Raw genomic sequence first — 13,430 nt, forward strand, 5'->3', positions numbered from 1 at the left:
GAAGCAGAGGGCTGGAATCTCCTGGAATTCCATCCTGGTTTTGCAGCTCAGCTGTTGGTTTCCAGCAGAGCTGGGCCAGAGGAGGTCCCTGAGCCCGGGGAGCCGCCGGGGTGGGAGCTCAGCTCGTGTTTTCCACAGGGCCCCGGAGCTGCTCTCACGTGAAGCCGTGCTGGGAACGCAGAGATAAGAGAGCTGCCTCCATCAGATGGCAGTCAGCTTTTATTCCTCCTCCTGCTTCTCACTTCTGAAGTTGGGAACAAACCCAACTTTGTATCAGCGATGTTCCTAAAGGAGACTTCGCTTCCCACTCTGCTATTTATAGAGGGCCCTTTCCTCGGGCATATGGAGAGCAGCTTGGTTTCCCCATCTCAGCAGCTCCTGTTTGATCTCTTGTGCATCTTCAGGGAAGGGGGATCAATAACTGATCCACTCGAGGCTGAGCTGAGAGTTTGAAATGGCTCAGAGCTGCCTCGGATGGGGCTTGGAGCCCTCTGGGGCAGTGGGAGGTGTCCCTGCCCATGGCAGGGGTGGCACTGGATGGGGTTTAAGGTCCTTCCCATCCAAACCATTGTGGGGTTCTCTCTCTGTGCTTGCCACAGGCACGGCCACGAGGTGCTCAGCCAGTGCTTCACTTTCTCCTGCTTCTCCTCCACCTCCTCCTCCCACCTCCACTTCTCTCCCACTGGTATGCTCCAGTTCCAGGTTCTTGCCCTCCTTCACACGCCTTGGCCCAGCCTCAGGAATAACTTGGTGCTTCTCCAGCCACCCCTCATTTTCCTGATATTCTGCTGCTAATCCTGCTCAGTCCAGTTGAACCAGGATGAATTAACATTAAATATGAAATCAAGAGCTGATCAAGGGATCCGAGTGTGCAGGAGCTCCCTGGCATCACTGAACTTCCTGCAGATCCCTAACAGGGTTGAGAGAGTCATTATTCCTCAAAAAGCTGCCCTAAAAATCATGAGGAACTATAATCAGGATTATCCCATTTACATTCCCACTTTTATCCATGGACCACTGCAGCTTCCACTTGGGTTTTCAACTCTCAGCAGTTTCTAACAGGTTTGGACCATGTCCCAAGCCTGGCTTAAAAGAATTCCAGGCCACCTCAAGTGACGTTCGTTACCCTGTGACTTGTGCAGCTCCATCTCCACGTTGTCCTTCTGAGAGAAAATGAGCGTGCCAAGATCTTCCATCGGCCCCAAATCCTTTCCACAATCCCTTGGCTGCATCTCAGCCTGTTCTTCTGCTGCCTTCCATGAGTGACCCAGTTTGGAGCAAGCTGAAGGACCCAGAGAGGTTCTGGGGATGAGAGGGAAGGAATTGTGCTGACCTGGATCCCGTTTCTGTGCTGGAAATTCCACGGAGCTCCATCTCCACCTTGTCCTGAGAGAAAATGAGCGTGCCAAGATCTTCCATTGGCCCCAAATCCTTTCCACACTCCCTTGGCTGCATCTCAGCCTGTTCTTCTGCTGCCCTCCACGAGTGACCCAGTTTAGAACAAGCTGAAGGGCCCAAGGAGGTTCTGGGGATGAGAGGGAAGGGATTGTGCCGACCTGGATCCCATTTTTGTGCTGGGAACTCCACGGAGCTCCATCTCCACGTTGTCCTTCTGAGAGAAAACGAGGAGCGTGCCAAGATCTTCCATCGGCCCCAAATCCTTTCCACACTCCCTTGGCTGCACCTCAGCCTGCAGCCTTCCATGAGTGACCCAGTTTAGAACAAGCTGAAGGGCCCAAGGAGGTTCTGGGGACGAGAGGGACGGGATTGTGCTGACCTGGATCCCGTTTCTGTGCCGGGAATTCCACGGAGCCGGGGTTCCACGAGATGACAGCTGTGACACCGCTGTCACAAGCTCTGAAGTCTCTCCAAAACCTCCTTCCTTTGCCTGTAGTCTGCTCAGCGCCCTCGGTGAGTCCCGAGCTGGGGAAATTGGGGCTGCGTTGGGATCAAAGCTGCGCTCGTGTTCCCTGCGAGTTTCAACGCTTGCGGTCGCCGGGTGCCCTGGCCAAGCTCGAGCTGTTCCCTTTCAACACCCGCAGCTCCTGCTCCTTCCAGGGGTGATTAGGCACGGAGCTCGAGCGGAGCCGGCACTGAGGAACTCGTTTGAAGGCCCGGGACAGGGTTTTACATAATCATCAGGAGTTGCTTTAATTAAGCCCAGCAAAATGTTTCAGTTTTAGAGAGAAACGTTCTGTTTTTTACTGCTCTGCTCAGAGTCGCGGCTGAGACGTGAAGGAACTGTGAAGACTGAAAGAATTCCAGAGGAGAACGAGGTCACGGGGAGCGGCTTCAGGAGGACACATTTCCACCTCTGGAAGATCCCCAAATCTCCATGCACAGCAGCTCCTCAGCCAAGCACAGCTCCCGTCTCCCAGAATGCCAGGATGGTTTGGGTTGGAGGGACCTTAAATCCCATCCATGGCAGGGACACCTCCCACTGCCCCAGGTGGATCCAACCCCAGTGCCCAGCCTGGCCTTGGGCACTGCCAGGGATCCAGGGGCAGCCCCAGCTGCTCTGGGAATTCCAGCCCAGCCCCTGCCCACCCTCCCAGCCAGCAATTCCTTGCCAAGATCCCATCTCTCTCTGCCCTCTGACAGTGGGAAGTCATTCTTCCCCTCTGATGTTTTAAATTTTTTGAGGGGTTAAAGACTCGTGCTGCGAATTTGCCTTCACAATTCTGAAACGAATATTCAGGGTTTCAGCCTAAAATAGGAATATTTAAATGCAAATTCTTCACAGACAGAGTGTTGGAAGGGACCCACAAGGATCATGGAATCCAGCTCTGATGGAGCTGGGTCTGATGGTCCCATCCATTCCAGGGAATCATCAGTGCAGTCAGGGAATGAGCCACGTGAACGTTCTGTGCAGCTGCAGGGAGGAACATTTAATTAATTCCGAGGCAATTAGCCTGACGAGCCGGTCCAGCTCCGATCAGGGACATTTTCCCAGTTGCTGTGTGGAGGCCAGATGGGAGCACAGGCTGCTATTAGGGCTTGGCTTGCCCCTCCTGAGGTTCCTGGCAGGTAATCAGTCTATTTTTCCCATTTGGAGGTTTGGATTTTGGCGTTCTGGGAATTAGGCCCACAGGGATGTCCAGGAGATATTTCAGAGTGAATGGAAGGTTTATTTTTTTTTTTATATATTCCCACTAGGAAATATTCCCTACCCTTGCCAAATACCAGGATGCAAATAGAAATCTCCGGGCTCTGTTTGGCAGCAGATGGAAAACTAAACCAGGCAGGAATTACTGTGGACTCCTGGGATTTGGTAAAACCTGGTGTGGGTCACCTCGTTGCTGCCCTCCCGCACTGCTCCTCCTAGGATCATGAAGGTTGGAAAAAACCTCCAGGATCACACGGAATCATGGAATGAACTAGGCTGGAAAAGACCTCTGAGGTGGTTGAGTCCAGCCTGTGACCCCGCAACACTGAGTGCCACACCATCAAGTCCACCCTCTGAGGTGTCCCTTTGGTCACCTCCTGCCTTGCCCCAGCCCGGGGGTGAGGTTGTTGGCCGTGGTGACCTGCACAGGTTCACTTTGTGCCACCAGGACTGCAAATAGTCCACGGGGTGCTGTCCCAACACCCTCGTGCTGCGTGTGCTCTGCAGTTCACGGATTGATTCGGGGATCTTGCTGCTCTGGGTGAGGGGTTTTCATGTGCACCCAATGAGGAGCTGGTCATGGACCTGATGGGAATTTACCCGTGGACCTAATGAAGGCTCTGATCGCCTGGAACTGTTGGTGGTGGTTGGTTTTATTTGTGTCTTCCTGATTTACCACTTAAATATTTGCTGGGAACTGGCAGGATTTGGGATGAGGTGAGGCTGGGACATAAATGGGGGCTGGAAACACCAAAACCTCAGAGTTGCAGAAGGTAAAGATTGCTCACATTGGGTTCAGGAATTTATTTTACATCTGGTATCAAAGTTGGTGTCGATGTCATTGGAGAAATTCCATCTCAGGTTGCCTCGCTGAGATCCTAAAAATCAGGTTAAAAGGGAGATTGATTGCTTTTTAGGGAATTGGCTCCCATCTCCTGGTGACCTGTGGTGGCTCAGGTGTCAGACCCTCTGCTGGGGTTGCAGGGAGGGACCTGCTCTGTTCTCATCCCAACCTGTGCAGGTTTCCAGGGAAAGGTTTGGGGTTATTGGACAGAGGAAGGAAGCCCTGGCAGAGGTGAAGCCACTCCTCAGTCCTGTGCTTTCTGTAGGATTTCAGTGCCTTTCCTGAGGGTTTTATTTATTGGCTGTGAGCTGCTGCCGGAGCAGCCCCGGGAGCAGGGAATGAGGATAATTACCAGGAAATGATTCCGTGGCCTTCGGCATGGCTGTGCTCCCTCTTTGGCTGCTGGTGCTGCAGCCTGGGAAGGGGAGCTCGTTCCTGACCATTCCCAAGGAGGGGAGGGGCAGGATCGGGGATTTCCTGCATGGAGATCCCAGCGCTCCCAGTGCCCTGGAGCTGCCTGGGATGGACGTGGATCAGAGGCCCTTGGGACCTCCTGGATGTTGGGTTTTTCTTGTAGGGGCACTGAGGGGCTGATGTTCCCCTGAGACAGCTGCAAAGTACCTGATCCCAAAAAATGCTGTTCGATGGCTTTGGAGTGTCAGGAGCATGGAGTATCCCTGGTTTGGTGTGGCACAGCCTGTCTGCTGCAGTCTTCCTGTGCTTTGCACAATCCAGGGAATCACAGAGAGGTTTGGGTCGGAAGGGACATTAGGATCATCTCATCCTATGGGCAGGACACCTCCCTCTATCCCAGGTGGATCCAACCCCAGTGTCCAACCTGGTCTTGGACCCTTCCAGGGATGCAGGAGCAGCCACAGCTGCAGGAGCAGCCACAGCTGCTCTACCAGGATCCCTTGGAAGCACCTCAGGGTACGCAGAGTGTCTGGATAGGATGGAGTTAAATAAGTTTGGGTGTGAAATCAGTTCCAACGGATTTAGGATGTCCAAAAGGAATGGATTTTGTTATGGCCAAAATCCATACGGGAGCAGAGGGAGCTGCTTTCATCTCTCACCTTTGTTGGGAGTGGCATCTTCTAACTAAAATTTTTGCTCAGTCTTTTGCCCTTTCCTCCTGAGCTGCTGCACGTTTCAGGATGAGGAACGGAACAGTTCCGGCAAAAGATTCCCAGGGAGCCACGTCCTGAGCAATCCTTCTGGAATGTTCTCATACAGGTGTTGGTTTGGCTGCACCTGCAGAGCTTCAGGCCACAGGAGGTTCACCTTTGGGCCCCGGGGTTTGTGCAGGGGCTGTCCTCACCTCGCTGGAGCTGGACAAAGATGGGAGAATTGGAATCTTTATCGGTGTTGGAAACAGGATTTGTGGGGCTTGAGGGATTTAATTTCTTTATCAAAGGAGGGGTTTTGGTTTGTGTTTAGAGAACGCTGGTGGTAGCCACTGTTTAAAATAAGCAGCCGGGGGTTGAGGAGTTGAAGGTCAAAGCCGGGTCAGGGTTTGGGAGTGGAGCAAAGACCTCCAGGGATGATCCATCCAGGCTTGCGGTGACCATTTCATCATCTTTGGAGAACCTTCGCAATCCCAGTGAGTCATTTTCTCTAAAACTCCAAGTTCCAACCACAACCCCTGACCTCGAGGTGGGCGTTCATCAGTGGCCAGCTCCTCGTCTGATTGTTTGGGATCCAGGACTACCTGAGCTCCCTGATCCCAAAACCTCACGGAGGAGCAGCGGAGTCAAACTTGTTTTTCTTCTTGTGGCGAAGACCAAATTTCAAAAGCCGAGAGGAGCTGAGAGGGAAGGGAAGCTGAGCTCCAGCTGGGGCAGCCAAGGATTTGGGAGCTGTGATCCGGGCTCTGATAACGCTCTCTGTGTGGCCCTGGGTGAGCTGTTAATCCAGGGGTGCCTCCCTGTGCCAAGTTGTCCAGGAGCTCCGCGCTCCCGCTGGAAGCAGGCGTTTTTAACAGGCCTTTAATGTAAATAGGGAATAATTGCCGGCTTTTTATGGATGTTCTGTTCGTGACCAAGGGTGGCTGGGTTCAGGGGAGATGCCCATTTTCCAGACCTCCTTCATTTCCCTCCTGGGAGATGTTTCTGACTCTTCCAAAGAGGATTTTTCTTGACTCGCGGCCACGGCTGCGGTGCTCGGTGCCGCCAAGTTCAATGTTCTCCTGGATGGAATAAAACGTGTTTATGGATTTTGATGAAACTTGGAAATTCTTGGAGTGCTGAACTTGCTGCCTTACGGGAAAGGGAATCAAGCTCTGACTCACGGAGGAGCCTGACCCCGGGGGAGAGGGTGGCCTTGAACACCAGGGCTTGGCTGAGTCAGAAAGTGTTTTTTGGTTGTCTCGGGCATGGATTTATTTTGGGAATGATCCCACGGCTGGTATCAGTTGGGCCATGAAGGATGAGACGTGGCCTCGGTGCCCCTCTCTGAATTTTCACTCTTTGTTCCTCGGTGTATTTACATTTTTTCCTCACCAAACCATTTCCAGGGTTAAGGGTTCTCTGTCTGTTCTCACTCCAGACAGAGGTGTTTGGGCAGCTTGAAAGGCACAAGATTTTTTGCAGTAAAATTCACTTTAAATGAGGAGATTTCAACGTTCACAAAATCTGAGAGTTTAGCATGCTGAGCCCAGCCAGGGCCCAGCAGTGTCAGTTCTGAGCTCAGGGTTTGCTCCAGGTGCAGAAACAGCCCAAGGTGTAACAATCACGATTCTCTCATCTCCAGCCCTTGAAACTCTGGCATTTCATGGAACCATGGAATGGGCTGGGTTGGAAGGGACCTGAAATCCCATCCCATCCCCAACCCCATCCACAGGCAGGGACACCTTCAGTGAGACCAGGGGGCTCCAGCCCCAGTGTCCAGCCTGGCCTCGGGCACTGCCAGGGATCCAGGGATTCTCTGGGAATTCCATCCCAGGGCCTGCCCACCCTCCCAGCCAGCAATTCCTTGCCAAGATCCCAGCCCAATCTCCCCTTTCCCAGTGGCAGCCATTCCCTGGCTCCTGTCCCTCTGTCCCTTGTCCCCAGTCCCTCTGCAGCTCTCCTGGAGCCCCTGCAGGCCCTGCCAGGGGCTCTGAGCTCTGCCTGGAGCCTTCCCTTCTCCAGGGGAGCATTCCCAGCTCTCCAGCCTGGCTCCAGAGCAGAGGGGCTCCAGCCCTGCAGCAGCTCCGGGGCCTCCTCTGGGCTCTCTCCAGCAGCTCCCCGTGCTCCTGCTGCTGGCCCCAGGGCTGGGGCAGCTCTGCCCGTGGGCTCTCACCTGAGGGGCACAGGGACACCATTCCCACCTTTCCTCTGCCATCACCCAGGGCTGAGCAGGGGGGTCTGGGCTGGGCCATTCCAGCCTCATCCCAACACCTCAGATCCCTCTCCTTAGCTCATCTCAATCCCTTCTCCTCCCAGCCTGGATGTGTTGCCCTGACCCCGCTGCAGGACTTTGCCCTCGTCCTTGTCCCTCGTGTCCAGCCCTGTCCTGCCAGGTGTAGCAGTTCTGGGTTTAATTTCCCTTTTCTTGCTGCCTTCAGTTGTACAGATTCCCTGATCCCATGTTTTTGTCAGCTTTCTGCCCTCTTTGCTTCCCCTTTCCAGGACTTTTCCTTGCCTGCCTGCTCCCTGTCTTTCTGCTTTGTTGCTGTTCCCTCTTTTATTAATGTTTGTTCCCTTCATTCCCTAAAGGATTGCAGATTCAATCAGTGGAAAATAATTGCCAGGATATTCTTCAGTCTCCTGCTCTCTCCAAATGTTCAGGTACTTTGCTCTGGTCACTAATTCCCTCTCCTGGAGAATAACCTGGCCCTAATTCCCAATTTTTGGCTTTCTTTGTTCTCCTGGGGTTGATTTTGTGGCACTAAACTGCAAATCTGAGGACTTACACCTCACTAACCTTTGTGGTGCTTACAATTCATCTCCCCAGTGGAAAAATTCCCAGTTTTCCACTCTGGGCGCCTGCTGGGGTTTGAAAAGAGGGGTTTTCCAGCAAACTTCTGGAATCTGGGTGCCAGAACCGAGTCCAGCCTTTCAGGTGGAGTCACACCAACTTTTCTGTGCTTGTACCCCTGCCCTGGACAATCTGCTCATCCAGAATGTGTTTTACCTGCCCCTGGATTGCAATCCAAGGGGATCTGTCATCTCCACAGCTGGGATTCCGTGACCTCTCTCAGCTGTTCATAAAACTAAGATTTTTTTTTCCAGTTTTTCAGGGGAAAAAGAAATTATGGAATCCCTGAGTGGTTTGGGTTGGAAGGGAGCATAAATCCCATCCCATTCCACCCCTTGCCATGGGCAGGGACATCTCTACTGTCCCAGAGTGCTTCATCCAACCTGGCCTTGAGCACATCCAAAAATTCCCCTTTTCGAGGAAGAATCCATTGGATTGTCTGAATGTTCCCAAAAAAAATCAGCCAAGGAGAAACTTAACCAGCCCGTTCTTTCTCCGTGCATCTCTTGCTTCCCGTATCAGCCCCTGCACATCCTAACACCAGATTTCCCTTTGTCAGCCCGAGCTTTTCCCTTTATTCCATTTGTCGTGTCCCCTTTTTCTTTTTTTCCCTGTTTTTTTTATGGCCTCTTTAACTCCCATCTGCGCCAGGTTTGCCTTTTAACCAGCGTGGCCGCCCCGCTCAGTTGTGGGATTGTGGCTTCTGGAGCATCTCGTTAAAATGTTCTTAAACAATTTTCAATTAGGCTTCATATTTTTCTGATTACGTTCTTTCTCCCCACTGATTTGCCTCCTAATTATTTTCAGCTTGGTGGAACTGGTGCTCTTTAAGATGCTGTGCTTGTGTGGTGCTGGTTTATTCCTAATTTTTGTATTTTCATATATTTTTGCACTGTCGTGATCAAGTCATGGTTATTTGAGTTTTGACTGTCAGGAAAAAAAAAAGGGGGGAGAAAAAAGTGGCTGCTGGTTGTAAAAGTGAATTTTTCCAAGCGGGCCCTGGCCCGGGGGGTGCTGATTTGGGGCTTTGTGGCATTTGGATGGTTCTGGAATGAAGGGGGGGAGTCTCCAACCCTTTGATGTCTGGACAAGCTCAGCTCCCGCTGAACTCGGTGTGCTTTGTTTGGTCAGATAATTGTGGGATGGTCTGGTGCCAAGGGACCTTAAGGATCATCTGGCTCCACGGGCAGGGACACTTCCCACCATCCCAGGTGGATCCAAGCCCCGGTGTCCCACCTGGCCTTGGGATCCAGGGCAGCCACAGCAAATCTGGGAATCTGTCAGAGGGAAGGATTTCCCCTTCATATCCCATCTTGGCACGACCACAGAATCCTGGGATCCCTGAGGCTGGAAAATCCCTCCAGGATCATCCAGTCCAAGCTGTGCCCAGTCCCACACCCAGGAATTCCTTGGGCACCTCCAGGGATGGGGATTCCAAACCTCCCTGGGCGCTTCCAAGGCCTGGGCACCCTTTCCATGGAGGAACCTTCCCAGGTGTCCTGGTTCCTGTGAATCAGCTGGAAAAGGGGAGGAAAGCCCAAGTTCCTGTGGAAGGAACCACTTCAGGCTGGGCCAAGCCCCACCAGGGTCACCTGGAGACCTCTCCTGTGACCCCCCAGAGCCAGGGAGCCAAACTGGGATGGCTGCTGAGGTGGAAGGAGCAGGGAAGGGCCGTATGGGAGCACCGCCCACGGGAGAAATGGATTTGTAAAGAATTCTCGAGAAAATTCTCAAAGTGGAGAGTTTTCTCAAAGCAAAGAATTCTCAGGACCTGACAGCTCACGCAGCCTTGTACACCTGTGTGCAACTGCTGATACAGGAAGGCCGTGGAATAGAGATGATGATCTTGTTGAGACAGAGATTGAACTGGAAATAAAGTTTCAACAAGTTTCAAAATGTGGCCTTGCAAAAAGATTAGATGTTTTAGAGAATCAGAGCAGTGAAAGATGCATTGTAGCAGGACCAGGTGGGGTAAAAATATCGGTGATCGGTGTTAGGAGTGTTAGCAGCACTGTGTGGCAAAAAGTAATAAACTCAAAAACATTTATAAGGTGCTGTAACCAGGAACCGGGCTGGCTTCTGATAGAGTGGTGTTGAGTTTTTCATCTCTTACGTCTCACTCTTCATCGAGACTGAAAACCTTTTAAAACACCTCTCAGTCCCCCCATGTCTGTAAAACCTGGGAACACCAGCGCACCCCCAGGGGAATCACCTGAACCTCCCTCTGGAGACACCTGAACCTCCCTCCGAACCTCCCCTGAACCTCCCTCCCACCTGGAGAAGCACCCCGATGTCTCCTCCACCACCCCGGCCCAGTGGGGTGTCCTGCCCCTCTCCCTGCGATTGTGCTCCCCAGAAACCTCCGGGCTGAGCTCTCCCAGCCCTGGGGGCTGTGCTGGGACGCCGGGAGGGGCGGGATGATCCCGAGTTACCCCCGGGATGACCTCTCCTTCCCTGGAGCGGGATGGAAGCCATCAGCGGGGCCGCATCTGCAGCTGCTTAATGACCCCTTCGCACAGCGCGCTGCTCGGGGTCATCTGGTTCCAGTTTCACCAGAAACAGAAGGAAATGTTGGGAACATACTTCCCTACCATCCAGTTTCACTTGTTGTGGATGCCTGGAATACTTTGGAACCCACATCTTTGGGGTTTCCAGGAGGGGGTTTGGCCGGCGAGCCCCGGCAACCATTTGAGATTTAGGTTTTTTTTTTTTTTTTTTGATTCCAGAAGTGCCCCGGAGGTTGCATTGTAGGGCCTTTTCCTTATGCAAAACATAAAAGTGCTGCTTTTTTTTTCAAATTATAACCATATTTTTCATTAAAATCAGTTGGAGTCCCAATAAACAATCGACTCTGAAAAATTTTCCAAATGTTCTCTGCAGCACCGTTTCTATTTTTAATTATTTTTTAAAAAACTGGTTTTTTGTTTTTTTGTTTTTTTTTTAAACCCAAAAAACACAGCTTGGCTTAGAATTTAAAGAAGCCATCTAGTAAATCATGAAAAATGCACATATATAGCTCCTTATTACGATATAATTAAAACCTACTGCACATGGAGTGTCAGATTGCCTCTGTCGCCGTGTCCGATGGCTTCTCCCGTTTGCCTTATCGTGGGAACTCCTCCTTTCTGCTCCCAACGCTTCCCAAAGCCTCTCCCAGCCTGGTTGTACATTTGTTTTATATAAATTGAGCGCTCTGATCCTATAGAGAGGGATGTGAAAAACTCTTCAAAGCAGGAGCCGCAGGAATTCCTTTTTTTTTCCTGGGCAGAGCTTCCATCCCCATCGCTCCTTGGGGTTGTCATTCTTTGATTTCATTGGGAATTTCATTGTTTTATTCTTACCTGGTGCAGTCTTTATTTGCTGTCCTAAAAGCCACAACCCACAACTAAGGAACAAAACCTCTGAGTTTTGCATCAAAAGCTGTCATTTTTGGTTTGTGCGAAGCCAGTAAAGGTGTCTCAGTTAAATATTTAGGGTTAAAGTTTTTTTATTGCGAGCTGGCTGTTGAGGAATATTTCGGGATGTTCCTGCAGTGCAGCCAAGTGTCCAAGGAAAATCTTCCTTTAGGGAAAGAACCAGGGGCTGGAACAAACCGTGGTGCTGGGGAGCCTGCTCCTGGTGCAAAGAGAAACTGGGGGAGAGGAGAAAACGTGGAGTTTATCCATTTATGCTGTTTTGTTCTGCTTCCATCTTTTCCATGGATCATTGCGGTGTGTGCTCAGCTTGGGATGAGCCAGGGAATGAGTCTGACTGGTCTGACCCTGGGCAGGTGGGATGGGAGGTGAGATGTCCGGGTTTGGGCTTCAAGGAGGCAAAAAGTAGCTTTAGATGGGCAATTGGCAAGGAATTGCTGGCTGGGAGGGTGGGCAGGGGCTGGGCTGGAATTCCCAGAGCAGCTGGGGCTGCCCCTGGATCCCTGGCAGTGCCCACAGCCAGGTTGGACACTGGGGCTTGGATCCACCTGGGATAGAGGGAGGTGTCCCTGCCCATGGATGGGGTGGCACTGGGTGGGATTTAAGGTCCTTTCCCACCCAGCACATTCCAGGATTCTGGTAGATGTTGACTGGGAGGATTTCCTTGCTGGGCCTGTGTCAGAGGCAGACCTGAGCTGGTGGAGTTGGGAATTTTGTCCTGCCTGGACCTTCCCAGAGCCCTCGGGGGCAGGATCAGCCGCTGCTGCGGGGGCAGAGCTTTGTCCCACCCCGTCCCCCGTGGCTCAGCTCATCCCCTCTGCCAACGGAGCCGCTCCTGCTCTCCTGGGGCTTGGCCTGGCCAGGCAGAGCCAAGGAATTCCTGCAGCTGGTGCCCAGCTCTGGAGTGCCGGTGACATCCTCGCCACGGGAATCACTGCTGTGCTTCCAAAGGGTGAGGGCAGAAAGGGAAATCACTGGGGTCAGAGCTTGTTCTGCTCCCAGCGACCCAGCCCAGCCCCTGAGGGGATAAATCCATGGAATTATTTGGGTTTTCAGCTGCTCCAGGGCAGTTCTGGTGTGGGACAGGTGTGGAAACCTTTGGGAAAGTCTGTTTTCCCTGGGTGTTTGGGATGGGCGGTTAAGGGTGGGAAGTTCCTGCTGGATTTTAGCAAGGTTTCATTTTTCCTGAGGGACAGGGAAGGCAAAGTGGGAATCTTGGGCTGAGTCCTCAGGAGGACACGACCTATTCCAAAGGAGACCTGAAACTTGGGTTTGGGTCTACTTGAGTAGAAATTTTGGCTTTAATCTGCTCATTAAGCCTCAGTAATTATCAACAAATACTAATTATGACTCGTGAGGGTCCAGCCCAATCCACTCCGGTTCTGCTGAGGCCCAAACCCCCTTTGTTCCGGGAGAGTTTTGGGATTGGCTCCCAACGCTCTGCAGAACCTCTCATCCCTCGGAACTCCCCGCAGGTCTGCAGGAATTCCTCCTCTGTTCCCGGAGGCTGTTTGGAGTTGAGGTGCCACCTGCAGCTTCAGCCGGGGCTGGGAGCGGGTGGGAGGAGCTGTGCTTCTCTGCCGGGAGGACAATCCTTCCCCGTGGTGATCCCGGCGCTCGGCGTTATCTTCCCGAGGCTCTGTAAATCCTGGGAGTGTGACAGGACCTCCCACCAGGATGGCAGCGCTTCCAGAGCCGCGGCAGGGCCGTTGCTGGTGGCTCTCTCAGAAGATGAATGGTTTTCTGAAGTTTGCCCGAGCAACAGCTCAGTGGCTTGTTAGGCCCCGAAGTGCCTTAACTCCGTTCCCTTTTTCCTTTCATTGTTTCCCTCCGGAGTTCCCCCTTTGCAGCGGGCAGATCTTGCCAAACTCGGGACGGAACCTCTGCTGAAAGCCCCCCAGAAGAGCAAAGCCCCGCTTTGCTGAGCTGGGAGGAACCTGGGGTGACTTTTCTGGTGAGATTGGGATCTCTTTCAGCACATCCTCACTCCTTGAGCCGAGCCCTTAATCGTGCCTGGCTGGGGAGCCTGAGGAATTTGGTAGGAGCGTCGTGGATGCTCCGAACCCTTTCACATTTTTACTGTTGACTTCTGTAGGGAACGAGCATCCAT

The 13,430-nt window shown here is 52.4% G+C and overlaps 1 protein-coding gene across 4 annotated transcripts in view; it reads left to right on the forward strand.

Annotated features, from left to right (window-relative positions):
* Positions 1–13,430, forward strand: part of EXOC6B (exocyst complex component 6B) — a 376,533-nt gene that overhangs the window by 174,393 nt on the left and 188,710 nt on the right. For 3 of the 4 annotated variants that reach the window (XM_038134227.1, XM_038134230.1, XM_038134231.1), the window contains one exon: positions 7,646–7,717. The exons of the other annotated variant lie outside the window; for it this stretch is intronic. In XM_038134227.1, coding sequence (XP_037990155.1) covers positions 7,646–7,717 — 72 coding nt within the window. The remainder of the gene's footprint in view (positions 1–7,645; positions 7,718–13,430) is intronic. 4 annotated transcript variants of the gene reach the window in all.

The sequence above is a fragment of the Motacilla alba genome, chromosome 4 (assembly GCF_015832195.1).
Source record: "Motacilla alba alba isolate MOTALB_02 chromosome 4, Motacilla_alba_V1.0_pri, whole genome shotgun sequence".
Lineage (NCBI taxonomy): Eukaryota > Metazoa > Chordata > Aves > Passeriformes > Motacillidae > Motacilla > Motacilla alba.